Consider the following 27021-nt stretch of genomic DNA (forward strand, 5'->3'; position numbering starts at 1 on the left):
CCAATTTTGCTTCCGCTAATCATGTCACGTCGAGTGCAGAGTGGCTGCGCCACATCAATAGCTCAACGAACGCAACGCGTACATGCGGTCTGGTCTACAACGGAATTACGAGCGATCCCACAGCCCACGCTGCCCCCCGTTCCAGCCCCGATTTATCACTGGGTCGGGATCTCGCCCCTGGTCATGCTCGCACGGCGGCTTCCCTCGCTGGCGGTGCTCATGCGACGCGCGAGCACAGCGACCTGCGGACCCTTGTAGTTCTTGTGCCCGTAGACTACGTACCACAGGGCCGCAATGGTAGAGAAGCCCGCAAACACGACCGAGGCATAGTTCATAGTCTGCGGCGTCACGGGAATTGCCGTGGGCATGCAGAACAGCGCAATGGTGAAGGTGATCCAGACGCAGGTGATGCAGTTCTGCGGTCAGTCATCTGATGGATTGGCGTGAGGGGAGTCGCAACTTACGATAACCCATCCAAATGCGCCGAGCGAATAAGGCGCGTTGCGGACCATCTGGCGACGGCGGAGCAGGGAGCAGAGGATGGGGAAGGCGTACGAGCAGCCCAGGCAGATGGTGGCAACGCCAGTGAAGGCGTTAAAGGCAGCCGAGGAGCCGAGGTAGATCAGGCCGAGGAGCGCGCAGACAATGGTGGAAAGGATCAGCGCGTTGACCGGCACATCATAGCGCGGGTTAACCTTGCGCCACACCTTGAAGAGCGGAATGCCACCGTCGCGGCTGAACGCCCACGTGCAACGAGATGCGGCAGTCAACGAGCCGACAGTCGCGAAGAACCAAATACCGAGAACTGCATGTCAGAGTGACCTTGGAGGGGAGAGGCGACACTAGAGGAGACTCACTGAGAGTCAGGAGACACATCGCACCTGCTGCGCTACGCGTCACGATCTTGTAGAGCTCCGGCATAGGCTGGAGGGACGGCACCGCAAGGAGATAATCAATCTGGTCGACGGGAAGCACGAAGATGATGGGCAGAAGGTAGACGATGCCAGTAATACCGGCAGCGACAACACTCCAAACCATGGCCTTCGGCACCTCCTTCTGTGGAGAGTGCACCTCCTCGCAGAGAGCTGCGACCATGCCGTATCCAGTCAAGGTGTACGCAGCTTGAAGAAGGCCGACAAAGAACGCCCACGGCTCTGGCCAGCCCGCGCCGCTCGCATCAAACTGGTGTCAGCGAGCCAAGATAACTTTGCCGGGATAATTGAGGCGAGGAAAACAGACGTACGTGAGAGAAAGCAAACTTGGCCGAGTTGCGCTTCTCAGCGCGGGCGAGGAGCGTCACAATGATGATCACCACAGCGGCACCCGTCCAGTACAGGCAGATGGTGTTAAGTTTGTCCAGGTGGCTGAGGTCAGCAGTGGCTCATTGCCGTAATATACCGGTTGAAGAAGATGTTGATGGCAAGGGAGCCGAGGAGGGCAGCCCAGTACACCAGAACGGTCTGCCATGCGGTGGGGACGTAGTCATCGTGGAAGAGCGTCACGGCAGCCAGGATGAGCTGGGAGCCGCCAAAAGTGATGGAAGCGGTGACACTGGGATGAGCGCGATTCAAGACGGCATGCGAGCCAGGTCTGGCTCGATAAGGTTATCGGTAGCGATCGCGATACCAGAGATAGTACTTACGTCCAGTTGCCGACCGTGCCCAGCCAGCCGGTAAGATACGACGAGAAAGCCTGGTATTTTGGGGTGGAGAGCATGGCAGCCCAGTCTGCTGTCAGCTTGCCTCGGGGCGGGACGCACAGTAGACTCCGCCGGAAGTTGGGTAAACTGAGCAGCTGTCGTCAGCCCAAACTCCATAGCTACGCACATCTCAGCCAGCGACGCTGCGATGCAGCACGAGATGAGCGACACGAGAATCCAGCCGTAGAGGATGGTCACGGGTCCGCCGTCGATGAGAGCGATGGGGAAGGTCGTGGACGTGCCGAATGGGACCTGGTGTCAGTCATTATTCCTACGGCGCGACCAAGTGTATGTTATGCTGGACACCAAGCGCATGGTGAAACGGGTAGATACCGCTGCCGCACGGCTCAGGCCAGTACGTGAGATCGAGGCTCGCGATTCCTTCGCGTTCCTCCGCGTCGTTCTACAACCATCTCACGTCCGCCCAGGTGTTTCACCACTCATCGCATTTGTACCCACCGCCATGATCGCAAACGACAGGCCAAGAACGGCGACCATGCCGAGATTACGCTGCAGCTCCTGCTTGTAGCCCATCTCCTCTAGGCGGTGCGCAACATCGTCGCTGCCGGCCGGCACGACACGGCCCTGCGACTCGGCCACGCCCTTCTCTTTGTCGAGTGACATCGCGTGTGTTGTTGGCTGTGTAGCTGTATGGGTATGTCGCGTTCGAAGGTCGCGTGTGAGATGGTTAGGCTCGACGCTGGATTCAATAGTACTAGAGCCGCGCTTCCAAACTCGTGGGTGTGATGAGCAAGAGAGTGATGGAGAAGTGAAACGAGTCGACGAGACAGCATCTCGCCTCAAGCTCGGCTGCAGCAGCGAAGTCATGCACTTGGACACCGGGGGACGGCCCGGTCAGTAGTCCGGATCAAGCATGTGTGGGGCTATCTTGCGCCAATCCGCGGTACCACACCGTGGGCCTGCTGCCCAGCCCTCGTGACTCACAGCCGCAGGGCCAAACAACCAGCGGTGTTGGCCGGTGCCCGCGGCGATTACCTCATTGGCCGGTTCCAGCCCATTTCAGCCAGGTCGTCAGAGCGCGTCACTGCTTCTTCGTCTGGTTACTGCTTGAGCTGGTCAGGGGCGTAAGCGAGGTGGAGTGCGGGGAGAACGCAGGGACGACAAGCGGATGGGAAGGAGATCTGGTCGCGTCGGGGCAGCCAGTTGCCGCCACGACGGCTGCCTGGCAGCTCGATACCGATCAACGTGGTGGCCGCTTGACGACGCTTCTGTCATTACGCGCTCGGTCGCCCGCAAAAGAACATGGCACACACTGTGCCTATCAGGTCAAAGTCGGATTGTAGATGCTCACCTCAGCTATCGCCCAGTTGCGATGTCTCAGCTCACCTGGATCTGCATTGCTTAGCCCATTTGTTCCAACCTCCTTGATATTGCCAACTAGATTGCTCACAAGACCACCACGGCCGCAGCCTACTCGCGACCGGGCCTCGGAGTCGCTGCACAATCAGTGCTCGATCATCAACTCCATGTGCATCGCGAGGAATGTCAGGCGCTGGTGACCCCGGCACAATGGTTAAACGGAATATCTGGATACGATGCGCGCTTCAACATCAGCGTGGGCTCTCAGCATGCTGCGTATTTGTGAGCGTGATATCGCCGGCGCCAGACGCTGTCAGCAAGTGTTTGTGACATGAAGCTGGTGGGCTTGGGGATGAATGGTTGAATGATGAGAGAGAGAAGGAGAGTTGAGATGACTGAACCGGATTAGAGGAGGGAAGGAAGGTCGGGTGACTGAACCGCAGTCGCCCTCTCATTCATCTCATCACCACCGAAAGCATGTTCGGCCCCCCTCACTCCGGCCACTCCGATCACCTCGTCCACAGGGGCGTGATGTTCGGCGTAGCGTGGTGACGCGACGCGCCGTCCGGTCTTCAAATAGCCTGCCGACGACCCAAGGAACAGACATCAGCGCCAACGACGACCAGTGTGGCCAGCTGACCCGGCGCCTTGACCTTGGCCTCTGTTCATGCTTTCAGACGTTCTTGACAAGATGCCTGCACTTTATTAACCATGGACAAGAGCACCGACTCCGTCATCCGTGTTGCCCTCAGCGATGCATGGTGCTGGGTGGCGAACGGAATGCGCCGAGCGCCACCCGCCATGACCACTCGCCACTCACGTCTTCAGGCACAACTGGAATCCACCACATTCGTTCTCTGCCTCCTAGCATCGCCCACTCCATCTCCTATCCCGTCATGACCAAGCCTCTCGAATCCATCGAACACGCCGCCACGCTCATTCGTGAAGGGAAAGGTGAGTAGTACAAGATCCGCGTGCAGTTGTGAGGCAGCGGTGCGACGGAGCGATACAAGGCGGCGCGTTTGTCGTCGAGTGCCTCTCAGCTGGAGGAAGGCCGGTGTGGCCGGCCGTGCAGATGGTCTCCGAGTCTAACCCCAGCGCGCAAGATAGCTGTCCTCACCGGCGCAGGCATATCTACGTCGGCAGGCATTCCCGACTTCCGCTCTCCCGGCACCGGCCTTTATGACAACCTGCAGGCTTTGGACCTGCCGGTCCCCGAAGCGGTCTTCTCGCTCGACTACTTCCTCCACCGGCCCGAGGTGAGCTTGCCCTGCCTCCATGCCCCACAGCTGATTGCAGCCCTTCTGGACGCTCGCCAAAGACCTGTATCCTGGCAAGTACTTCCCGACGCCGACGCATTACTTCCTGAAGCTGCTGCACGACAAGGAGGTGCTGCAGCGCGTGTGGAGCCAGAACATTGACACGCTCGAGACGGCCGCTGGCGTGCCCGAGGACCTCGTGGTCGAGGCACACGGGTCGTTCCGCACCGCGCACTGTCTGAAGTGCCGCCGGTCCGCGAGTACCGAGTACGTGCTCAAGGCAGGGGTGCGGCAGGGCGCGGTCGTCCGCTGCGAGCACTGCAAAGGGCTAGTAAAGCCGGACATCGTCTTCTTCGGCGAGGGCCTCCCCGACAACTTCTTCCAGCTACTGGTGAGTCGGGAAGTGAGCTCGAGCCTGACCCCAGCCCGAGCTTTACCGCGCAGACCTCATCCTCGTAATCGGCACGTCGTTGCAGGTACATCCGTTCGCGGCGCTTGTGGACCGCGTCTCATCCTCTGTGCCGCGCCTGCTGATCAACCGCGAGGCCGTGGGGCCTTTCACCCGTGTCAAGCACGGCAAGCGAAGGGGGCGGGACGGCGTGTACCTCGGCGACGCGGACGATGCGGTGCGCGAGCTTGTGCGCGCCATAGGGTGGGAGGAGGAGCTGGACGCCTTGATCGAGGAGGGGCAGAAGCGGCTGCGGAGCGAGTGGATGGCGATGGGTGCGGCGGATGCAGAGGCGACGGAGACATCAGATGATGAGGAGAAGGCGGCGGACAGTGAGGGCGAGGAGGTCGAGAAGGAGCAGGCCAAGGGAGGGGAGGCAGAGGCAGCACAGGATGCGGGCACGGACAAGCTCGGCGAGAACGAGCCCCTCCAAGCCAAGGCCAAGGCTATCGAGGCCGAAACGGCCAAGGACGCGGCTCTCGAGGACGAGGTTGAGGCGCTAACGGCGGGCATAGCGAGGGCCAAGCTGGACGAGAAGGATGGTCCCAAAGGAAAGGTGTGATCTCTCAGACCGAGGTGACGCTTATACAGTTGTAATCGTGGATGCAGAGCTGCGCCGCGGCGGTTCAACTGACAGCGTGATTTACCCACAGCGCTATCCCTACTCACTGCGATCGCAAAACCCAAATGCATCTATACAACTATCTCGATGTGCCCACCCGACCTAATCCTCCGCCCACTCGCTGATCCTATCTCTGCTCACCTCTCCTCTTCCGACCTAACTACGTCGCCAAACGCATCTCGTCCCACCCGTCGGCGGTGAGGAACGCGAACGGGTCGTCCGTACACACGTTGCTCTCGCCAAGCAAGTCTGCGAGGGCCTGCGGGTCGTCGAAAAGCGCCGGCGACTGGAACGTGATGGGCGCGAGGGGGTCGTTAAACCCGGCGCCGGTGAGCGCGTCGAGCGGGGGCGGCTGCGCGACGGGCGTCGCGTTGCCCTTATCGGGCGCGCTATTGCGCATCGCGCTCTCGGCGAAGCCGGCGCCGTTCGACGGCGCGTAATGCCGCTGCATGGCGGCCTGGAGCTGGGACGCAATGATACTGATGCCGCGCCGGATGCCGGGTCCTTGACCCGACACCTGCTCGAGAATAGACAGGGAGAGGTGTACGCGCTCGAGAGCTTCTTCGCGCGTTCGCTCGTCCGCGATGCGGAGCAGGATGACGTCGACGCCTGCGGCGACGAACGTCGTGTACATGATGAGATAGACCATGTTGATGTTCCCGTACGTCCGGCCCCAGAGGGAGAGGATGGTGTGGATGTCGTTGGCTTCGCCGCGGCAGATCTCGAGGGATGTCGTTACGCCCGCTGGCTGCGCGCGCACCGTCAACAGCGGACGGTATAGCAGAATGCGCGCGCAGTGGTACAGCAGGTTCATGAGGGTGATGTTGGTCGGCGGGCAGAACTCGGGCAGGCGCGCCTTGTCGAGCTTGAGCGCGGGCGGGAGCTCGTCCCACCACTTCTTCAGCTTCTCGTCCGCGTGCCGGATGAAGGTGACGGAGCGCGCCTGCGGCCGGTGCGGCGAGTACATGTTCACGAGGATCTCCTCGAGGATCTGGTTCAGCACCACATAGTAGCGCAGCACATAGTTTGTCATGCTCGTGGTGCGTGGGTAGCGGAGCACGAGGTCCAGATTGCCGCCGCCGGGAAAGAAGGGGCGCCACTCCCAGTCGTCGTCGCTTTCGTTGAGCAGCACCGCGGGCGGGGAGGTGTAGCTCCGCATCGTGAGCGCCGGCTCGCGGCCCATCGCGAGCGAGATGCTTTTGTCCCAGCAGTACGCGGACCAGTAGAGGCGCACGCGCACGTCGCGCGTCTCCTGGTCCATGTTGGCGTCGAGAGACGGCTCGTCGATCGCGAGGTGGATGCCGAGGTCCTGGATCATGCGGATCGCCATGCCCGTGAACATCCACGCTTGGGTGTGTTCGCCGCGGGCGGATTGTGTGCCTGCGAGGGACAACAATGCCTCTGGCAGTCAGCTCTGCGCAGAAAGCTCGTTGAGGTGGCAAGCAGACTCACGCGTCGTCACGATTGTGCTCGGCTTGCTCAGCTCTTCGGCGATCATTTGCATGATGAGGTTCATGTACCGCTCGGAGCGGATGGTGCGCTCCTGTTCGCTGAGGTTGGGCGAGAAGCGCAGTCCCGATCGGTACATGACGAGGAGGAGGAGATCGGAGAAGTATGGGCCGTTGACGGCCATGTCGCGGAGAAAGAGGCGGCGGTTGACCACGGCCGTAGACGGCGACGCCCAGGTAAAGTACGCGTCCATGAGGGCCTCACCTTCGTCGGCTGTAGCGTACTTATGCCGGAGGCGTGTGAGAGCGCGTATGTCCTCCTGAGTCCACTGGCTCGCATCCACGCTTGGCTTGTTTGTCGGCGCCGAGCTGCTCGTCTTGGGCGACGGATCGAGCGCGACCGCGTCCTCGTGCATGGACGTCTCGCCATGATATACAGGCATTTCGGCGCCGCCGAGCGTGAACCGCGGCGGATCGAGCTCCTCCTCGCTACTACTGTCGCCGTCGGACTTCATGCTCGATTCCCGTTGTCCCCGGCGCGGAGGCGAGAGCCGCAGCGCCTCCTCGATGCGCTGCAGGCGTCTCTCGAGGCGGCGCTCGATCGCGCTTGCCGCGCTCTCGACGTCGCTTGCGCTTGGCGCTGTCGGCGCCGCTGTGCTTCGCCGCCGCCGGACGGAGCGCTCAGGAAACTCGCAGGTGATGCGTGCCGTTCGACACGCCTTGCATGGCGGGTTGTCGGCTTCTACGCAGCGGATCTTGCGCGCCTTACATGCCTAGTGTTAGAGGGTAGTGGAGGCCGACGTACGAGACAGGCTTGCGCGTATGGGCGCTTCTTGTAGGTATAGGGGCGTACGGCTTCGGCGGCGGAGCCGCCTGGTGGCGGAATAGGCGGGGCTGGTGGCATCGAGCGTGGCGATGGGGAGAGCGAAAGGGAGACGGGGAGAGTGAGGACCCGGAGTGGTGTACGTGTGAGACGACTGGTGGGATCGAGGACAGCAAGCGGGACGGCTGGATGCACGTGATCGGAGCTAACGGATGTCAAGTGGACTGACTCCGCGATCGTCGGGGCTGAGGTACGGGCGGCGGGGCGGCCCTCGGAGTGCTTGGAGCTTTCGAGCTTTGGTCTCGGCGTCGGGATGTCGGTGATCAGTGGATGGATGGGTATCAAGAGCGCGGACGAGGTCGCGGAGAGAGTGATGAGATGAGCTTGCTGAGATGATGAGCTTGTTCGGTTACATGTGGGCAGCCCCCGAGTCTGGACGCCCCGCAGCCCCGCCGGCATTCGGCATTACCCCGCGCATTCCTCATGTCTACCCGATCGGGGGGGGGGGGCTGTACCTCGTGCCGCCCTCCGTCCGTGTTCAACATCCTCCGTGCCCTCCTACGCATTGGTAGATGTCAGCTGGCTATCATCTCGCGATATCCGAGTGCGAGTTGCTGCGCTGGTCGTGATCAAGTGCGGAGTAGTGTTGTGCTCGGTACTCCGCTTGATGGACGCCGGCGTTCGGCGTTCGCTTGAACCGCTGTGGGGTATGGCTTGTTTTGGATCTACAAATGATCACCGTCCCGTCCTTTTCCGCGCCCACTTGCTATTATTCCGTCCCAAGCCGCCGCGGCCGTCGCTCCGTGCAGCGTGTCACCCATGGTCCAGCGGTCATCCGGCCATAAGCAGAACGGGCAACTGCCAACGGGCATCGCACCAATCCAAGGCCATGCCTGCATGCGTCCCATATATCCTGGTCACACGTGGATACCCGCGTTTCTGAATGTGCAGCGTGGCCAGCCTCCTGGCCGCCTGGCCGCCTGGCCGCCTGACCCCTATGGCCTTGTCGCCGACGGATCTCACACATTACCGCCGGGATGGGCCGAGATTCGAGTTCCAAGACAGGTTGAGGTATGAATGGCGGCCGAGTGGGCACGTCTCCCAATGAGGCGCTCCGACCGACTCCGAGTTATGAGTGTGAGCAGTGACGCCAGAAGTGTGGGTGCCCCAGGTGTCCCAGGTGCCCCAGGTGCCCCAGTGGCGCTGAGGTGCCAGAAAACAAAGACTGAGACGTGCGTCAGAAGCACCAGGACAAAGACCAGTCGGAGACTACACACATGATTCATCTTGACTTTGGATCACGGACCGCTTCTGCCTACTCCCGCACCAGCATCAGGTGGTTTGTCGTCACGAGCGCTGTCCAGCCGACATTGACGAAGATTGTCTGCGTATCGTCGATGACCAGGGCGGGTCCAGGCACAGCGTTGCCCGTCGCGAGGCTCTCGAGCTCGTATACAGGCGCGTTGACGCGCTTCCCCGCTTCCCCATGCCACACATACACCTCCTGCGCCAAGTCGGCCTTGGGCGGCGGCGTACGCCTGAGCGTGCGCACCTCCGCAAGCGCGCTGCGCCCAAGCGACTCGTAGCTCATCCCGATGCCGCGCACCTTGATGTCATCGACGACGATCTCCTTGTCGAGCAAGAACCCGAACTCGTCCATGTGTGCGCGCATGAATGCCGCCGCGTAGTCTCCGTCCGGCGCGAGCACCATGAGCGCCGTGTCGCTCCCGTCGAAGCGCATGTTGAGCAGGCGCTCAAGGCGGATCTTGGCGTCGTCGAAGCCGGCGGCACGAAGCACGGCGCGCACACGCTCGCCGAGCCCGTCGAGGCGCGCTGACAGCGTGTCCGCGGACGCTGAGTAGACGTCTGCTGCCGGCTCCTGCAGCTCATAGACCCGGTCAGCGAGGGAGAGGCCGTACGCCGAGAGCACACTCGAGAACTTGTGGATCAGCACGCGCGAGATGCCCAGAAGCTCGGAAATCTCGCACGCGTGCTGGCCGCCCGCGCCGCCGAAGGAGGCGAGCACGTGGTCCGAGGTCTTGAACCCCCGCGCCTCAGTCAGCGTGCGGATCGGGCGCGCCATCGTCACGTTGGCGATCTTGACGAAGCCGTACACCAGCTCGTCCATGTCTTTCTCTGTGCCGGTGTGCGCGCGGATCTTTTCCGCAAGCGCAGCGAACTGCCTCTCACTTGCAGTGGGGTCGAGTGCCTCGTCCTCATTTGGCCCGAAGCACTTGGGGAAGTACTGCGGCACCAGGCGACCGAGGAACAGGTTGCCGTCAGTGAGTGCGAGTGGTCCGCCCTTTCGGTAGCATGCGGGGCCGGGGTGTGCCCCTGCACTTTCGGGCCCGGCGCGGAACAGTCCATTCTTGTATGTTAGGCAGGAGCCGCCGCCAGCTGCAACAGTGTTGATGTCGAGCTGGGGGACGTTGATGGCGATACCCGCGGTGGTCGTCTCCGCAACGCTTTCGTACCGTCCCGCGAAGCGGGAGACATCGGTCGACGTGCCGCCGACATCGAAGCCAATGATGGGCGCCTTTTCCTCCTCATCCCAGCTAGTCAGGGCGTAGCCGACAACACCGCCGGCAGGGCCGGACAGGATGGACTTGAGGCCCGAGAAATGCTTTAGCTCAACAAGGCCGCCGTCAGAGCCCATGAACTCGACGCGCAGACCGCCGTCCGCGCCGCCCTCAAAGCCTCGGTAGAAGCCGCGCAGGTATTCCTTCAGGATGGGGGTGAGATACGCGTCAGCCGTTGTGCTTTGTCCGCGCGTCGTCATCTTGATAACAGGAAGCAGCTGGGAGGACAGCGAGACGTTCTCGAAGCCGACCTCGGCTGCAATGCGGCCAACTACTAGCTCGTGCTGAGGGTACGTGTACGAGTGGGCGAGGCACACGGCGACGGCACGATATCCCTCGTTGTAGACAGCCTGGAGGTCGGCACGGAGGGCCACCTCGTCGGGAGCCTGGAGGACCTTGACGGCCTCACCTGAGAGGCCTTGCACGATGGGCTGGGGCATGAGACGAGCTTGTGCTTCGGCCCCTGGGCCAGAGTAGGCCTTCTTGACGGAGCCGTCGGCGTCGAAGGTTACGGCGTGCTCAGCATGCTTCGGATCAGAGGTGTACCCGACTGCCATTAGCATGCACACACACTCTCCGCTTACCAAGAGTGACGCGCTCGTCGACCTCGACGACTTTGGAGTACAAAGGCAGCGCACGCTTGATGTTGAGGTCAAAGATGCGGGGCCGAGTCTGGTTTCCGATTTCGAGGAGGTCACGGAACCCCTTAGTGATCACGAGCGCGTGGTCCTGGCCCTTACGCTCGAGGAGCGCGTTAGTAGCCACCGTGGTGGAGAGGCGGACGTAGTCTGTATCAGAGTAGTTCCAGCTTGCAGCTCACCAAGATGCTTAATAGGGAGCGGCTCGCCGCGCGGAATTGAGGTGCCGGTGACTCGCTCGAGCACCCGGCGGATACCCTCGGTCGGCGCGTCGGCGTAGTTTCCTGGGTCCTGCGAGAGAAGCTTGATGACGAACTCTCTGCGTCCGCCGCTAGGATCGAGCACAGACGCGTGCACGTCCGTGAAGGTGCCTCCACGGTCGATGGCGACTCGGATACTTGACTCCGGGATGCTGAGGATGGTCATGGTTGATGAGGGTGAAGCCAGTAGTACCTCAGACTCAGGCAGTTATATCGCGAGCCACATCTGTGGATCACCTCGAGCCGAGTCTGTTGAAGACGCATGAGCGGAGATGCGCGATACGACATGCGGGAACCGCGAGGAATGAGGTCTGGTCGGTCCGGGAGTCCTCTGACGACGCGGAAGTGCGGACCGCTCGTATCATGGTATGCGCGTGCACTCCGAGCGGGCCAGGTGGGCATGTCGGCACGTCAACGTGAACTGATAGCGGACATGGCGTTGGAGGATGATGTGAAGAGGAGGAGAGAAACATTGGCCGACAGTGGGGGAGGGGGGTTCGCGGGCCGCGGAATCGTGGCGGTGTTGCTCCGCTTTAGCCGTGCGTCATTCCGCAATCGTGTTCCAGCTCTCGCTCAACTCCGCTTCTCACTCTTGCTCAACAGCTGATAAGTACACGATGGCTCCTCGTAGAATGAGGCCAAGTCCCTCCACCGTAACACAACCATGGTAGCCGCCAACAAGGACCGCGTTGTCCCGTACGACCCCATCACCCTCTCTGTTTTGTGAGCTCTCCGTGCCCTCTGCTCAGCCCTAACCGCAGCCAAAACCGCTTCATGTCCATCGCCGAGGCGATGGGCCGGTCACTGCAGCAGACTTCGATCTCTACGAATATCAAAGAACGCCTCGACTACTCGTGTGCGGTTTTCGCGCCGACGGGGGACCTCGTTGCCAATGCACCCTTCATGCCTGTCCACCTTGGCAGCATGAGCTGGAGTGTGAAGCATCAGCTTGCGCTCCATGGGCCCACGCTCAAGCCCGGCGACGTGCTCCTCACGAATGCGCCGCAAAGCGGCGGCTCGCACCTTCCGGACTTGACCGTCATTACGCCATGCTTTGATAACGGCGAGATCATCTTCTTCAGCGCGTCGCGCGCCCACCACGCTGACATCGGCGGCATCCTGCCTGGCTCTATGCCGCCCACATCTACCGCACTGTTCGAGGAGGGCGCCGAAATCCCTTCGCTCAAGGTCGTGAGCGAGGGCGTGTATAACCGCGATGCCGTGTACACAGCCTTGGTGGAAGAGCCGGCGCAGTATCCTGGCTGCTCTGGTTGTCGCAATTTCCGCGACGTCGAGAGTGACCTCAAGGCGCAGATCGCCGCCAACCACAAAGGCGTGCAGCTCCTCACCGCCCTCGTGGCCGAGTGGGGCCTGCCCACTGTGCACGCGTACATGGGTCATATTCGAAGCAACGCTGAGTCCGCTGTGCGCGACATGCTGCGCCGCGCGTCAAAGGAGATTGGCACCACTTTCTCGGCGCTTGACTACCTGGACGATGGATCACCGATCTGCCTCCGCGTCGAGATTGACCCCGACACTGGCGGCGCCGTCTTCGATTTCGAAGGCACTGGCCCGGAGCTGCGCGGCAACCTTAATGCCCCGGTGTGCGTCGTCCACGCCGCCGTCATCTACTGCCTCCGCAGCATGATTGGTGAAGATATCCCTCTCAACGCCGGCTGCCTCGTTCCCCTAGACATCCGCATCCCTAAGGGCTCGCTCCTCTCGCCTTCGCCCACCGCCGCCGTCTGCGGCGGCAACGTCATGACATCGCAACGCGTAACCGACACAGTCCTCAAAGCCTTTCGCGCGTGCGCCGCCTCGCAGGGCGACACGAACAACCTCACCTTCGGTGTGGGCGGCAAAGACCCCATCACAGGCGAAATCACGGACGGATGGGGATACTACGAGACTATTTGTGGCGGCTCGGGCGCCGGCCCCGGCTGGCACGGCACGTCGGGCGTGCACACGCACATGACGAACACGCGGATCACGGACCCCGAAATCCTCGAGCGCCGCTACCCCGTGCTGCTGCGCGAGTTCCACTTCCGCCCCGGCTCGGGCGGACAGGGCGTGTGGAGCGGCGGCGACGGCGTCGTGCGCTCGTACCAGTTCCTCGAGAATCTGCAGGTGTCGATCATGAGTGAGCGGCGCGCACGGGCCCCGTACGGCGTCGACGGCGGCGGCGAGGGCGGCATGGGCCGCAATTTGTGGGTGCGTGAGGGCGGACGCGTCGTCAATGTCGGTGGGAAGGGCACGATGCAGTTCGCAGCGGGCGATACCCTCGAAGTCCATACCCCGGGGGCCGGCGGGTGGGGCATCCCTGGCTCCGAGGTAGTTGTGGCTAAGAAGGAGAACGGATTTAAAGAGGTCGAGATGCGGGGCAGTGTGGCGGAGCGGTCGCGCGTCGACTTCTAGGCGGTAGTCGAAATGAATAGCCTTTGTTTGCACAACAATTCTGTGGCTCTTTACGTGTGCTCTACGCTAGGCTGATGACCCGCTGTTGCTGTTCAGCAATATGTCCCTCCTGGGCCGCCCGACGCTCAACAAAAGGTCCAGCATGCGGAGATGACACACGTAAACACCTCGAAGGTCACAAACAAGCACCATAGCACTCGTCCGTTGTAAAGTCGCATACAGTGGCATGAACAAGATACGAGGTCACCGCCTGTTCTACGACATACCACCCACCGCAGCGACTTTAGCACTGCTGCCGTGTTGTCCCGCTACACGCTTCGACAGCTCATTCATCATGAGCGACGATTCATTTGCAGTGAAGATAGTGGCAGCGAAGAATAAGTGGCTGCGGTGCAGCATTATACCGCAGCTAACCCCAAGTCGCAGCCCCCCCACTCCAAGCATCAATATCGAGAATAACGCAACCTTTGAGCTCGGCAAACTATCTCCTCACAGTTGTGCTCTATGTCCATTCGCCATGACAGCCCGCACGTATCCGCGGAGCGCAACACGACCGCAGGTAACACCACCGCTCGCTCGCAATCAGACCGGAGCGCGCAGCCGACGGAATGCCAGCGGTCGGTTATCCGGAATCGACACCTGTGCAGCGTCACACCGCGCGGAGAGCCTCCCCCACTTATCTGTTGCACGTCACAGCCCAGGGGACGCTGAGCCGGACGGGCCCCAGTATAGCATCATCTACGGCATGCCCACCATTCATGTCATTCCTCGGCTGTAGGTGCCTCACGTGGAGACTGAAACACACCTCACCCGCTTCTCGCTTCCCCATTGTCTATTCATTAGCGCGCCGCTGCGATTCCGCTTTCCGCATTCATCTCGCGATACGACGATGCTGCGCTAATGCTTGTTATCAGACGCAACCATCCATAAAACAGTGCTGACGTCTGTCTCAACTCACCACCATTGCCTGACCGACTCATCATGGCAGCGAAGGAAGAACAGACTACCATCGAGGTCGTGGACCTCGACGCCAAGGGCGAGCAGAGCGAGTCGGCGCACATCGAGGCGCTCGCGGCCAACGAGCTCGACAAGGACGAGGAGAAGCATCTCGTGTGGAAGCTCGACCGGCACATTGCGCCAGTCGCAATGGGCTTGTATCTCATCGCGTTCCTTGACCGCGCCAACATCGGCAATGCCGCCGTGGGAGGAATGACAGAGGACTTGAACTTTCCAGCCAACGGCTTGAGTGTCGCCACGTCCATCTTCTACGTTACCTATGTCATCTTCGTAGGTTCAGCTCCAACGTCGCTCACCCCAGGAAACGCCAGCTACCATCCTCCTCCGCAGCCTCAAGCCCAAGCGTTTGATCCCCGCAGTCGTCATTATCTGGGGCGGTATCTCTCTTGCCAACGGCTTCTGCAGGAACTACGCGCAGGTGCTCGCTTGCCGTCTCCTGCTGGGAATGTGCGAGGCCGCCCTCTCCCCGTGCCTCGTGCTCTACATGACAACATTTTACCGGCGCGAAGAGCTCGCCCTTCGGCTCTGCTACCTATACATGTCATCGGCGATTTCCGGCGTCCTTGGTGGCCTCATCGCCGCTGGCTTCCTCAAGATGGACGGCCTGCAGGGCCTGCGCGGCTGGCAGTGGCTGTACATCATTGAGGGCGCGCTCACGATCCTCGTCGGAATCGTCGTTTTCTTCTGTATCGCCAACACGTACCAGAGCGCGCGGTATCTCAACGAGCGCGAAAAGTGGATGATGAGCGTGCGGCAGGCGCAAGAGGCTGCATTCAACCACGACGACGGGTTCAGCTGGGCGGAGATCCGCAAAGCGTTCACCGACCCGGTTATCTGGCTCTCGGGGTTCGTACAGCTGGGCCTCGACGTCTGCCTCTACGGCTACAGCACGTTCCTCGTGGTCATCATCAGTGAGTCTCACTCTTGATCCTGCTGACCCAAGACCAGTTCGGCTTCGACCGCATCGCCTCGCAGGGCATCACCGCACCCGTCTACTTCTGTAAGCCGCTGTAACAACTCTTCTAACGCCAGTCTGTGCCCTCACTTACCTCGTCGGCGCCCTCATCTCGATGCGCTACAGTGTACGCTACTTCGTGCTACTGCCACTCGCAATCGTCACGGCTGTCGGCTACGCCGTCCTCATCGGCTACCCGCCGACAGTCGGCGGCCAGCTCGTCGGTTGCTTCCTCGCCGGCGCTGGCATCTACATCTGCGTGGGGTTGCACGTCACCTGGCTCGGACAGAACGTCGCGGGCTTCCGCAAGCGCTCCGTCTCCGTCGGCTTGCAGCAAACGGTGGGAAACACCGGCGGTGTTGTTGCCGGCCAGATCTACCGCTCGGTCGACAAGCCGCGGTATCTCATCGGGCACGGTGTGTCGCTCGCTTTCTGGGTGCTGGCCATTGCGGGGATGACCGCGGAATACTTTATTTGGCGGAGCAGGAATGCGGCGCGCGACAGGATGACCGCTGAGGAGAAGGACGAGGTCGACGTCGCGGGCATCACGGGCGACCACCACTACTCGTTCCGCTACGCGCTCTGAGGATGTGGAACTGGTGGCAGAGGCAGGGGGTTGGAGTTGCCAAAAGGTGTTGCGTTTGTAGATCAACTGAGCAAGGACAAAGGGGCAATAAGTAAGGACGTTGTTCATGCAAAGAATTCTTGTCAATGTTTATCCAGTGGTGGTTGCTTGAGTTTGCTGGAAACAGGTCACCACGGCCGTTGCCAGACGTAAAGCGTTTCGCAGTGGTTCCTGCCCTCACCTTTACAGCGAAGACACAAGCACAGCTGTCCTCTTGAGGTGATTTCCATGCCTACTGAGCCCCCGGTCGAGCTTTAGACGAGAATGTAAGATTTCCACACGCTTGTACGCGATTATGAGATTTCCGCACTCTGACACTACTGTGTCACACAACGGTGGGTGCGCTGGAGGTCAGAGGCATATCCTCCATCCGTTGTGATGTCAGCTGAACTGACGCTTCACGTCGCACGAAAGAAGCGACGCCGCCTTCGCGCCTCTGTCTTCGATTTTGCCATCTCGGCCGAGAACGACCAGCGCTCCACCACGAGCCAGCCGTGGAATGCATGCTTCATGTGGCCTCGTCCGACAGCCGTCTCCGCCGAAGTGGGGTGACTGCCCACCCGCCGTGATTCCGCGTTCCGCCCTTGCGCCCAGTCTCCGCTCCACGAAGTCACCGCTCCGCAACGGTGACACCCGACGATAACGGATCGCATCGAGCGTGCTTCTCGTCGTATCCATTATAACCTTCGCCATGACACGATGCCGCCACCAGAACACAGATATGACGCGCTCCCTCTCTCCCTCCTCGCCGACCGAGGCGCGCGAGTACGCACGCTCCGGCAGGCTGCGCGGAAACACGTCCGGCATGTGTCCAGGGCACGTGCAGGCCAACCTCCTTATCTTGCCGGCGAAGTACGCCGCCGACTTCCGCCGCCTGTGTGCGCGCAACCCGGTCTCGTGCCCGTTGTTGGCGGAGAGCCGGGCGACGGGCGATAAGGGATTTCCTGCAGGCGTCGCGGACGGCGCGGACATCACCACCGATATCCCGGGGTACAAAGTCTACCGCGACGGAAAGTTCGTCGAAGAAGTGGATGATGTGGTGAACTATTGGGGTGAGGACAGTGTCGCGTTTCTGAGTGAGTGCATCGCCGGCCGCGCTGATGAAAGTCGGGTGCTCGTTCACATTCGAGGACGCGCTGCAAGACGCGGGGCTCGGCGTGCGGCACATCGACGAGGACCGCAACGTGCCGATGTATCGCACTAGTGTGCCGCTTATGCCAAGCGGCGTGTTCTCGGGAAACACCGTTGTGTCCATGCGCCCCTACCCCCCAGAACAGGTCGAGCGGGTGCGAACCATCACCCGGCCGTACGTGCGCACGCACGGCGAGCCGATCGCCTGGGTGAGTAGACGCTAGGAATCGCTGACGTCAGGGGTGGGATGCGATCGAAAAGTTGGGTATCAACGACATCAACAAGCCAGAGTACGGCGACGCACCCATAATCCGTGACGGCGAGGTACCTGTGTTCTGGGCGTGCGGCGTGACGCCCCAGCTCGTCGTGATCAACTCGCACATCGAGGGCGTAGTGATCGGGCACGCGCCCGGCAAGATGCTGTGCCTCGACTGGCGCATCGAGGATATCCAAGATGAGTAGATTATGCAAGGGTCTAAGATACAGTGCTATGGGTTCGTGCTGGCCGTGCTCTCGCCATCTTTGGGCGTCCCCCTCTCCCGCCACCACTTTATCAAGTGTGGTGCGACCATGATCCCCGAGCCCACAAACATCATCAGGCCCGTGAACAGGCCTGCGTAGATGAATTTTCCGCCAGCCGCGCCGATGAGCGCACCGCTGATGACGGGGCCGACGAGGTTGGGGATGGCGGCGAACGTCCACAACATGCCGATCCGCATACCGATCTGCGTGACGGGGGAGATAGCGCTCGTGGCGGCTGTCACCATGGTCATCCACCCACCGGAGGTCATGCCGAAAAGAATAAGACCGGCGATAGCCGCGCCGGGCCCCACGTCGCCGGTCCAGAGCGCGAGGATGAACAGCGACGAGAGGAACGACATGGCCCCAAAGACGCTCCACACGCCCACCCTGTCCGCCAGCGGTCCGACGATGATGCGTCCCACGAAGGAGCCGGACTGCAGGATGAGGACGGCGTACGATGTCACCTCAGGGCTGAGGCGGTTCGTCGCGGCAAGCACGGGCGCGTTGAAGTAGGGTGTGAAAACGTTGGTCAGCCAAACCGCCGCGCCGGTAACGAGGCACACGTAAGGTGCCTCCTTCCACGGTTCTTTGAAGATGGACCAGGGCGGTGGCTTGCGCCGCGGCAGGCGCGCGTGCATGATCGTGCAAGCGGGAATCATGGCGGCGAAGGTGAAGCCGGCGAGCACGAAGAGGGTGTTGCGGAAGGAGAGGCGGATGAATAGCTCGCGCATCAGGAGGGGGTAGGCGATACCGCCCAAGCCAGCGCCAGTGATCACGACACTGACGGCTGTACCGCGGCGACGCGCGAACCAGTGTCCTGAGATGGAGGTGGAGGGCGAGTACACCGTTGTGCCACCGATCCCGAAGAGCATGTGCGCAAGAAGAAACTGCCAATATTGGGTGCAGACTGGGGTCAGGTTAGCCCGCGCGTGAACTCACAGGCCATGGAAATGAAGGATCCGGTGAGGAGGACCGTGCCGGTCCACATGAGGCGCTCAGGCCCGTACGCATCGAACAATCGACCTGCATAGAGCGAACCCGTGTAAATGAGCATGGACTGGATCGAGCCAAGCCATGCGACGTCGGCCTTGGAGCGTCCCCGTAGCTGGTTCTCGAGGTAGTAGGCTTGTAGTTGGCCCATGGATGTGGAGAAGCCGAAGACTACGAGGAGGACGCAGCTTGCCGCGCCGACGGCACTCCAGGCCGCAACGCCGCCGTCAGGCGGGGGCCCGATGTCGGTATGTGATTCCCGTGCGGCCTCCGCCGTCTCGGCATACGCCTCACGGCTCAGCTGGCGGGCGAGGAGGCCGGCAGGCTCGTCATGGTCGGGGTGGACGGGTGTGAGGCCGTAGTTGTCAAGTTTCTCTTGTTTTGCGTTCATCGCCATCGTGGCATTGTTGAGAGATGGGCAAGATCAAGATTGAGAGCAGGGCAAGCTCACGCGCTAGCATACGCGCTAGCATGCGGCTCCATCACATATTTACGCGGTCCGGAACTACCGATGTGAGCGGAGTTGGATCTGACTCGATGCTTGCCGGTGGAGGCGGGGCTGTCGGGCGGACACGTGCGGAAAAGACTTTTGCTGAGGCCAGGCGGAAAGTTGCGGCTGATTGCCGAGAGCATGACCCTGGCAGAGCTTAGTGACGCTATGCCGTTCCCCTTGTTCCGCTCTTGTCGGGCATGGTCCCTGCTCCTGTCCGCCGAGAGCCCGGCGGCCCGTGGGGAAAAGAGCATGCGACGCAGTTAATCACGGTTAATATCGTTAGTTGGGGCTCATGGGGGACTGGTGATGGTCGGATGTACAATTGAAAGAGTTGTTGATGATCATATTTGTGCGTGAGAGAGCGCAAAGTGCCACGCACATCACGTGCCTGGGGCAGTCCGCGCGAGAGCGTCCGCTTGGATTCCGTCATCGACCCGGTCATGAGCGATTCGCCGGACATAGCATTCTGCCTTTCAACATCATCTCTCTCAAGCACCTTGCATCCTTATCATTCTTCTTAGGGCGGCTATCTGACATGCGCTCATCGCAGTCACCCCCACGAAGGCGGCACAATGTGTCACAGGCCTGCATAAACTGTCGGCAACGGTGAGTGGGGGCCAGGATGATGTCGTCGAAAGCACTCGCATGCTCGACATGTCTCGTGAGCGATGGTGAGCAGAGGCGAGCTGAAAGAGCACGTAGACGTGGTGGACATGGGCAGGTGCATGGCTCGTTTACTCATGCCGCAGGAAGAAGAAGTGCGACGGGCAGCCGCCTGTATGCTCGACCTGTGCTGCTTACAAGGTAGCTCCTCTGCTGGTGAGCTTGCTGACAAAAGGATGAGTGCGTGTGGACAACCAAGACGGACTGGCGACGCGCTGTATCGCGCAACGAGGCCAACTCGCTGCGACAACGCGTCCAAGAGCTGGAAGAACAACTGCAGAGACAGCATGGAGGGGATAGCGTGGAAGGCGCACCAACTGCCGGCAGCGACACTGGCAGCTTCTCTCGCGCCCCAGCCCCACCTTACTACCAGTCGCCCTCGCAACAGCACCAGCATCAGCCACAGCACCAGCAACGTCCATTGCAACCACAAGATGTTGCGGGGCCAAGCCAGCAGGCATACTTCGAGCAATCGCATGGGGTATCCGGGCCCTTTCCCCCACCGCAGGCTGGCGCCGGAGCCGGGACGTTAATGTCCCCGCCGACATCGTTTCGCCAGGACATTGGAATGGGTGGGATGCGGGACAGATACTTGGGGCGCGCCGGGCCATCCGGCCTCGCTCCACCGCGACCGAACATGGGCCCCAACACTGAAGGCATCCCACTGCATGGCACATCACAGTCCCCACCGACTCAGACATCACACGGTCGCACAACTCCAAGTCGAGCCCAACAAACTCAGTCGCCGTTGGATTTGCCCGGTGACATCGACGACATGATGGTAAGAAGGGAGTCGGGAAGAGACGATGGACAGCAGCTCACGAGCAGGTGCAAGACGAGCGAGGACGATTGCGCCTTCATGGACCGCAGTCTGCATTTCGACATTCTAGAATGCCTGAGCCTGCGTCTGAGCCACACCAACAGGAACAGGCTGGCTTTGCGCGCTTCCTTCCAGACTTTTTCTTGACGAGGGAGCAGCACGACATGGCCCTCGATCGGTTCTTCCGCTATTTTGGATGTTGGGGTGAGTTGTCGTCTGGTTTTGTCCGCTGAGGTCAAAGCGCAACGGGTTACCCCCCATCTGTTCTACCGCGACATGGAAGCCGCGCAGTGGACTGAGGTATCCGAGCTGCCTGTCGCTACACCTAATTACTCCCCCCTCCTACACAACTACATCCTTGCTGTTGGACTGGCGTTCAGTGACGAAGAGCACTTGCGCGCGCAGACCACCCGGCGACTGTTTGCGACCGAAGGGGACCGCACTCTGGACCGAGAGTGCTCCATGCCCTGTGTTGGAACGGTTCAAGGTCTGGCGATCCGTGCAAGCTGGGCGAGCACCATGGGCGACTATTCCCTCGGCTGGGTGTACCAGGGCCTCGCCACCCGCGTGTGCTATGCGCGTGAGTCAGGCATTCCATGCGTGGTAACTGACCTCAGTTGGTCTGAATGTGGATACCCGCCCTCTTGTGGCCAAAGGCAAGCTCGACCACGAGTCCGCCGTCCAGCGTGATGTCACATTCTGGACATGCTACTGTCAAGAGGCACTATGGGCGCAGTACATTGGCCGCAAGCCCATTATGATGGAGTACTCTTTGCCCCTCCCGACTGCCGATCCAGCAACAGACGACATGCTCTGGATGTGGCCCCAGGGCCTACGGCAGTCCGTACCGCCTCAGAAAAGCTACTTGAGCACGGCCTTCGTACACACCGCCATCCTTATGCAGGCCTGCACGGAGATCACGCGAACGCTGTGAGTGTTTAACCCCCATGCACCTCGCTTACTCCCAGATATGCGGGGCGATCCGACAAGTCAGCATTAGTCGAGAACGGGACTGTTGAGCGCTTCAGTGACACACTTGATCGCATCTTGGAGGGGATGCCTGCGTGCCTCCATGTCGATCCCACCAGGGCCGACCCCGTGCTGCCCCACATCCTGATGGGCCATCTTGCGTTCTCATGGACCGTGATCCTGCTCTATCAACCCTTCTCCCAGGTGACCAGGGCTGTGCCAGATGGCCCTTTCGAGAAGATCGGCCTAATTGCCATGACGGTAGGGATTACTGCTCACGCGAGCTAACATCAGCGATGTCACCAAGCTGCCTTGAGAATCGTCCAACTGGTCGCGCTCTGGGGTGAGCAGCACTCTTTGCGCTTCACGCCCCCAACACTATCGGCAATCATCTACTCGGCGGGCACCAGTTTCTTACTGGCCGCAGCGCAGGCAGGGTTGCCATCTCAGACTGCTGCGGCAATGCAGAAGGTCCATGTCTGCCTAGGTTTTCTTGAGGACATCGGGTGCACGTGGAAGGCGGGCCGGCAACAGGCGGCAGTATTGCGCGGCCTATTGGATCAGTGTGCGCAGGCGAGCCGGGAGGTGCCCGCGCTATTGGGGATCGAGAGAGGCTGGGATGGGCCCCGAGCGGACGAGCCGTGAGTGTCTTCTCCGCACTTGGATGTCTACCTCTCACCAGATGGCTTTACTGCGGGCCAGTTCCGCGATTCGATAGCTGACATCAGATCGTATCACGAGCCAGGCTGGACTGCGGGCGGGGACGAGTCTTTCGACGACTTCGTTAGGTCGCTGCTCAGCCAGCAAACCATTCCGCTCGCAGGGTACGACGTTAGTGGGCAGCTGAACGGGTTCTTCTAGAAAACTCGCCTTATCTGCCCAGGAACACATCTGTAGCATCTTGTGTTAAGACTATGCGCTGCTGTCGCGTTCCGCATCAACGCGAGAGCTGTGTCGCGTTCACCAACGCCGCGAGTGGCATCTAGACGATCTGGTGGTCGCGCTGCCACTGCGCCCTGCCGTTGTACTGTATACTGTCAGCGCCAATGTCAGCGTCATGAATAGCACGCAGCGTGGGAAGAGATCTGGGGCTATACTACTCCAGCCCGTGCGGGTTGAGGGCGGATTCTCTAGTAACCCTCCAGCTACCAAGCGTCATGGGCATGTACACCGTGTTCATGAATGCAGAATTGGGGCGGCTGATTGCAAGATCCGATAGCTGGTGGGGTAAACCACATGATGCAGAGAGCGCTACACCGCACCACTGCTCGGCCCAGTGTAGCGCACCACTGCTCGTCCCGCAACCTCCAGCGTGTAATTGCAAGATGCGTGCGGGAGCGCCTCGCCACAAGAGTGCTTGGGCAGGTGTCAGCTGACCTGCTGTAGAGAATGAAGCTGCCCACGCGCCGAAGAGTGAGCACGGCCACACCGACGCTCCAATGTCTACAGCATAGGCTTCCCTTCGACGACGGACCGAGCCCAGCGCGAGCGCTGTCCATGGCGGTCCGTTGCTCCTAACGACACACCTCCGTCTCCAAGATGCAGAGCACAGCGGCGCGAGCGATCATGCGTCCGAAAATCCGCCGTTTTGGTGCACCATCAGGCGTTGCAGGTACCGATCGAGAGACAGCGAGAATCTCGGAATGCTCTCGCTTCTGATGCTTCCACCGCCTTCCCGCCCATTTCCTCGCTTAGCTTATCATGTCAGTGCGAGAGCACTGCTCCAAATCTAGATGAGGCGGCTCTTGGCATGAGCGAGAGGGAGGCGAGAACTCAATGTTACTACAGCTCTTCGTGCCGCAACTTATTAGCGGTAGGTAAGATCCAGGCCGGCCACGTCGTCCCAGAACGCTATTGTGGCGGTGCGTTAGCAACCTGCGCAGTGACCGTGGCGATCGATCCAGACGTTGTATAAAGAAGCTGCGAAGCGCCCGATCACGGGCGCCTTTCACTTTCGACACCATCACCAACCACCAACCACCAACCTCAATCAACCACCAACCGCTCGATCATCGCAATCGTTGTGACATGGGTACAACATCTGGTCTACAAGATTACTCCCAGCGGGATATTACGAGGTGAGGGCACGGAGCTTTGCGAGGGGGCACGCCTGGGCGCTCGTGTCCGCGAGGACGTGCACCTCGTCCACGCCGGCGGCGGGCGCCGAGTCGCGGCGCACGACCATGCTGCACGTGCGCTGCGTCACGGCGAACTGGACGCGTGGGCGCGCCGGCTGGCTGGCGGTGCGGTGGAAGGCGACGCGCGGGCGCGCGCAGTCGTCCGAGCGCCAGCCGGGGGCGCCGCTGCGCCGGCGGCACAGGTCGGCTGCGGAGGGGGAGCGTGCGGCGGGCGGCGCGGTGAGCTCCTCGATGTGCGACGGGGGCGGGGAGCGGTGGCGCGAGCAGCGGCCTCTCGCGCGCGTGGAGGTGTCTTCGTCGCGGATGCGGACGCGCGCTCTGCGCGGCACGGGCTCGCAATCGTCCGTCGAGGGCTCGGCTAGGTCGGCTGCGCGGCGCGCGGCGGTCCACAGGATCGGGGCGGGCGCGGGCGTCGCGCCCTGCTTGCCCCACGCCGGCGGCCACTGCGCCTGGGGCACGAGCGGCGGGCCGTCCTCGTCAGAGGTGAACCCGTCTTCGCTGTCCTCCTGGTATCCTGCGTCGTCGGAGTCGAAGGCGGGCGTGGCCGGCTCGTCCTCGTCGTCCTCTTCGAGCGCGGGGGTCGCGCAACGTGGAGAGGTGAGGCGGGAAGAGGCGCCAGAGGCTCGCCTTGAGGACGTGGCGGAAATGGAGCGGTTGGGGAGCTGCAGGGGGCGAGGGGTGACGGCGAATTTGAGACACGAGCGGCGGCGGGCGAGGCCCTCCACGGCCGCAGGTTCTTCGGGGTGCGCGTCAGAGACGGCACCACTCGAGCAGCGGCGGAGGATGGGGCGCGATGTGCCTGGCAGAGGGGCGGGAGTCGTGGTGGGCGATACGCCCGGCGTAGTCGCCGGGGTGGTGAGGGCCGAGCGGCGGGCCTGGCTCTGCATGAGCGAAGTGAGGAGCGAGGGAGAGCGGCTGAGGTCGGCGCCCACATCGCTGAGTGCGCTTTCACAGTCGGTGGATGCTGAGGCGGAGCGACAGGCAGGGGAGAGCGGGACCTTGGTGAAGCAGAGAGGCTCGAGCTTGGTGATGTGCAAAGGCTCGAGCGTGCCCGCGACCCGCTTGGGAGCGGGGCTGCTCGACAGCGGCGACGCGAACAGAGCGCTGCCGCTAGGAATGGCCGACGTCGACATTGTGGATGGTGGGTGGGATGGGGTGGGTTGGTTGAGTGGTGTGGATAAGGTAAGCCGTACTTAAAACATGGTGGGATGGGAGGGCGTAAATGAGTGGCGAGTAGAGGGGAGAAGCGTAGAGCGTAGAGTGGAGAATGTAATGAAGCGACCCGAGGCCGTGGGCAAGCGCCCGTTGAGCAGTGGCGGAGTGGTGGAGACGACGACGAGTAGACGGATGGGCGATGGGAAGACGAGATGCGATGGGGCCTGCTATCTATGAGCGATGGTTGTCCGTCGTGTGCTCAAAGCTCGATGCTGCCTGGCTGCCCATATGTGCGGCATACCCCTATTTTCAGATTTACCACATGCGTCCTACGGCGACGTACGGCGGGCGCCCTCAGGCTCGAGAAGGAGAGGGTGAAAGGACGGAAACTCTGCCCTCCGTCTCGGTGCACGGGACATGCTCGGATCCTGCAGGCCTGCAGGAGTACAGGCGCCGAAGGGCAGGAGGAGAGGAACTGGGGTGCCGGCAGCGGTTGAGCAATTGTGCGGCGCTGATGGGGTGAGCATGGAGAAACACAGAAGAGAGCTTGGCGCCACACCTCCCACCTGACGTGCCTGAAAGTGGTAGATCCCTGATCTGCCCTGCATGCCATGTTCCTCCCCAAACATGTCTCTGCCGCCTCCTGCCGGCCAGAGCTCCGCCCCGGCTCTCTCCGGCCGCTGCTCAATCATACGACGTTCTTTGCGGCATGTGTTCTCACTGCGTCGCTTATCGTTGCGTCGTTGTTCGTGTGCAAAATGCGTAGATCTCCGTCGTTGGCAGTTGGCAAAGATAGCAGTTGGCAGCTTGGCAGTAGACCGGGGTTTGGACTTTGGGTCGGTTTGGTCTCTCAATTGGCAGGGGCCAGCTCTGTCAAACAGCCAAGCATGAGTGAGCGGACCCTCTTCCGCTCTCACTCTGCAGAGTATCCCATGTTCTGGTTCCGCCGGGCGCCAGGCAGAGCAGCGGCGCATCCCCCGAAGCGACGGTAAACCCGGGTCGTGTGTCAGAATGAGTGACGCAGCGCTGGAAACCTTAGCATCCCAGGCACGCTAGACCAACTCGCCCATCCCCTGCACCTCTCTCACCCTCCCACCGCACCTCCTCCCCCTTCACAGCGGTGCTGGCCCACGCAAAGTGATAATGGACGTGTACGAGGCACCTTTAACGCGCATGCCGGTGTGTCGCCTTGTTTGGTCCCATCGCGTACTTGTCCGACCCGGCTGCCCGCGCCGGCCAGCTCGGCGTTGCGTGGCGTTGCGTCTCCGTACTCCGGATCGGTCTTACTCAGGTGACATCACGCCGCCACGTCCGCTCCGCGCTCGTCGGTGCCCTGCCCATCTTGAGCGGAAGCTCCACACTACTGCCAAGCGTGGCGTCTCCCACGCCAGCGTTTGGGACGGAGAACCCTCCGCCTACGCTGACACGCCGGCGTCCCTGGTGGCGTCCCCGTCCTGAGCCTGCAATTTGGCAGCCTTGGCCGGCGACGCTGGCCAACAGAACAGCTTTCTCCCCATGGGGATGACGATGGCGATCCTTGGCGTACGTCTGCAATAGCATGAGGCTGACCAGCTTAACAGACTGACATGCTGACCTCGATTTCGAGGGCGGAGTACGATGTCAGTGTATGGATGTCAGACGGAACTCCCATGACGATGCTTCCAGAACCGCAAGCTCCGTCTCGGGTGGCTGATTCGGACAGACCTCACTCCACTGTGGCGCCCAACCTCCCACTCGCGCATAGCCAGCGAGCGAAACGATGCACCGAGAATTACCGGCCTGTCCGACATCCCGGGTCGGCGGCGAAGCAGTGGCGCAGGGCGGGCCCCACCAGATCCGACGGAGCACCATGCTTCCATCTTCCATTCTTCCATGCTTCCATGGAGCCGGCGGCGCCGTGGCGGCGGCCATTCGCAGCATTCTATGGATCTCCTAGTCTTCCCGGGTGGCCATGTCCACTGGACAGGCGCACAAGGCGCCGTCAGCGGGTGGGGGAAGCGTGGATCTTGGTGAATGGTCCGCTGGCCAGGGC

General features: G+C 61.5%; 10 protein-coding genes across 10 annotated transcripts; 5 read left to right on the forward strand and 5 right to left on the reverse strand.

Annotated features, from left to right (window-relative positions):
* Nucleotides 1-155: 155 nt before the first annotated feature.
* COLE_04590 (uncharacterized protein) lies at nucleotides 156-2323 on the reverse strand (the record flags this gene model as incomplete). The annotated part of the gene is made up of 9 exons (XM_018422314.2): nucleotides 156-416; nucleotides 465-805; nucleotides 858-1182; nucleotides 1244-1364; nucleotides 1399-1551; nucleotides 1643-1727; nucleotides 1760-1794; nucleotides 1827-1951; nucleotides 2159-2323. The coding sequence occupies 9 exons, from the start codon at nucleotides 2321-2323 to the stop codon at nucleotides 156-158; spliced, it is 1611 nt and encodes a 536-aa protein (XP_018281170.1).
* A 1592-nt stretch (nucleotides 2324-3915) lies between these two features.
* Nucleotides 3916-5288, forward strand: COLE_04591 (uncharacterized protein; the record flags this gene model as incomplete). The annotated part of the gene is made up of 4 exons (XM_018425179.1): nucleotides 3916-3973; nucleotides 4118-4278; nucleotides 4319-4669; nucleotides 4704-5288. 4 exons carry the CDS (start codon nucleotides 3916-3918, stop codon nucleotides 5286-5288), a joined length of 1155 nt encoding a protein of 384 aa, XP_018281171.1.
* Nucleotides 5289-5508: 220 nt separating this feature from the next.
* On the reverse strand, nucleotides 5509-7700 carry COLE_04592 (uncharacterized protein; the record flags this gene model as incomplete). Its single annotated transcript, XM_018426432.2, has 3 exons — nucleotides 5509-6749; nucleotides 6801-7569; nucleotides 7602-7700. The coding sequence occupies 3 exons, from the start codon at nucleotides 7698-7700 to the stop codon at nucleotides 5509-5511; spliced, it is 2109 nt and encodes a 702-aa protein (XP_018281172.1).
* A 1234-nt stretch (nucleotides 7701-8934) lies between these two features.
* On the reverse strand, nucleotides 8935-11262 carry COLE_04593 (uncharacterized protein; the record flags this gene model as incomplete). Its single annotated transcript, XM_065626361.1, has 3 exons — nucleotides 8935-10661; nucleotides 10768-10986; nucleotides 11019-11262. 3 exons carry the CDS (start codon nucleotides 11260-11262, stop codon nucleotides 8935-8937), a joined length of 2190 nt encoding a protein of 729 aa, XP_065482302.1.
* A 498-nt stretch (nucleotides 11263-11760) lies between these two features.
* On the forward strand, nucleotides 11761-13511 carry COLE_04594 (uncharacterized protein; the record flags this gene model as incomplete). The annotated part of the gene is made up of 2 exons (XM_018421198.2): nucleotides 11761-11819; nucleotides 11858-13511. The coding sequence occupies 2 exons, from the start codon at nucleotides 11761-11763 to the stop codon at nucleotides 13509-13511; spliced, it is 1713 nt and encodes a 570-aa protein (XP_018281174.1).
* A 981-nt stretch (nucleotides 13512-14492) lies between these two features.
* On the forward strand, nucleotides 14493-16069 carry COLE_04595 (uncharacterized protein; the record flags this gene model as incomplete). The annotated part of the gene is made up of 4 exons (XM_018422315.2): nucleotides 14493-14798; nucleotides 14830-15439; nucleotides 15472-15528; nucleotides 15561-16069. 4 exons carry the CDS (start codon nucleotides 14493-14495, stop codon nucleotides 16067-16069), a joined length of 1482 nt encoding a protein of 493 aa, XP_018281175.1.
* Nucleotides 16070-16829: 760 nt separating this feature from the next.
* COLE_04596 (uncharacterized protein) lies at nucleotides 16830-17701 on the forward strand (the record flags this gene model as incomplete). The annotated part of the gene is made up of 3 exons (XM_018424937.1): nucleotides 16830-17184; nucleotides 17216-17448; nucleotides 17480-17701. 3 exons carry the CDS (start codon nucleotides 16830-16832, stop codon nucleotides 17699-17701), a joined length of 810 nt encoding a protein of 269 aa, XP_018281176.1.
* A 26-nt stretch (nucleotides 17702-17727) lies between these two features.
* COLE_04597 (uncharacterized protein) lies at nucleotides 17728-19142 on the reverse strand (the record flags this gene model as incomplete). Its single annotated transcript, XM_018419899.2, has 2 exons — nucleotides 17728-18668; nucleotides 18701-19142. 2 exons carry the CDS (start codon nucleotides 19140-19142, stop codon nucleotides 17728-17730), a joined length of 1383 nt encoding a protein of 460 aa, XP_018281177.2.
* Nucleotides 19143-19779: 637 nt separating this feature from the next.
* COLE_04598 (uncharacterized protein) lies at nucleotides 19780-22341 on the forward strand (the record flags this gene model as incomplete). Its single annotated transcript, XM_018420234.2, has 8 exons — nucleotides 19780-19850; nucleotides 19994-20048; nucleotides 20083-20302; nucleotides 20725-20931; nucleotides 20969-21307; nucleotides 21345-21657; nucleotides 21696-21957; nucleotides 21991-22341. The coding sequence occupies 8 exons, from the start codon at nucleotides 19780-19782 to the stop codon at nucleotides 22339-22341; spliced, it is 1818 nt and encodes a 605-aa protein (XP_018281179.2).
* A 1426-nt stretch (nucleotides 22342-23767) lies between these two features.
* COLE_04599 (uncharacterized protein) lies at nucleotides 23768-26506 on the reverse strand (the record flags this gene model as incomplete). Its single annotated transcript, XM_018425180.1, has 2 exons — nucleotides 23768-24944; nucleotides 26409-26506. 2 exons carry the CDS (start codon nucleotides 26504-26506, stop codon nucleotides 23768-23770), a joined length of 1275 nt encoding a protein of 424 aa, XP_018281180.1.
* Between the last annotated feature and the right edge of the window lie 515 nt (nucleotides 26507-27021).

This window comes from Cutaneotrichosporon oleaginosum (genome assembly GCF_008065305.1).
Source record: "Cutaneotrichosporon oleaginosum strain ATCC 20508 chromosome Unknown ATCC20508_contig04, whole genome shotgun sequence".
Taxonomy (NCBI): domain Eukaryota; kingdom Fungi; phylum Basidiomycota; class Tremellomycetes; order Trichosporonales; family Trichosporonaceae; genus Cutaneotrichosporon; species Cutaneotrichosporon oleaginosum.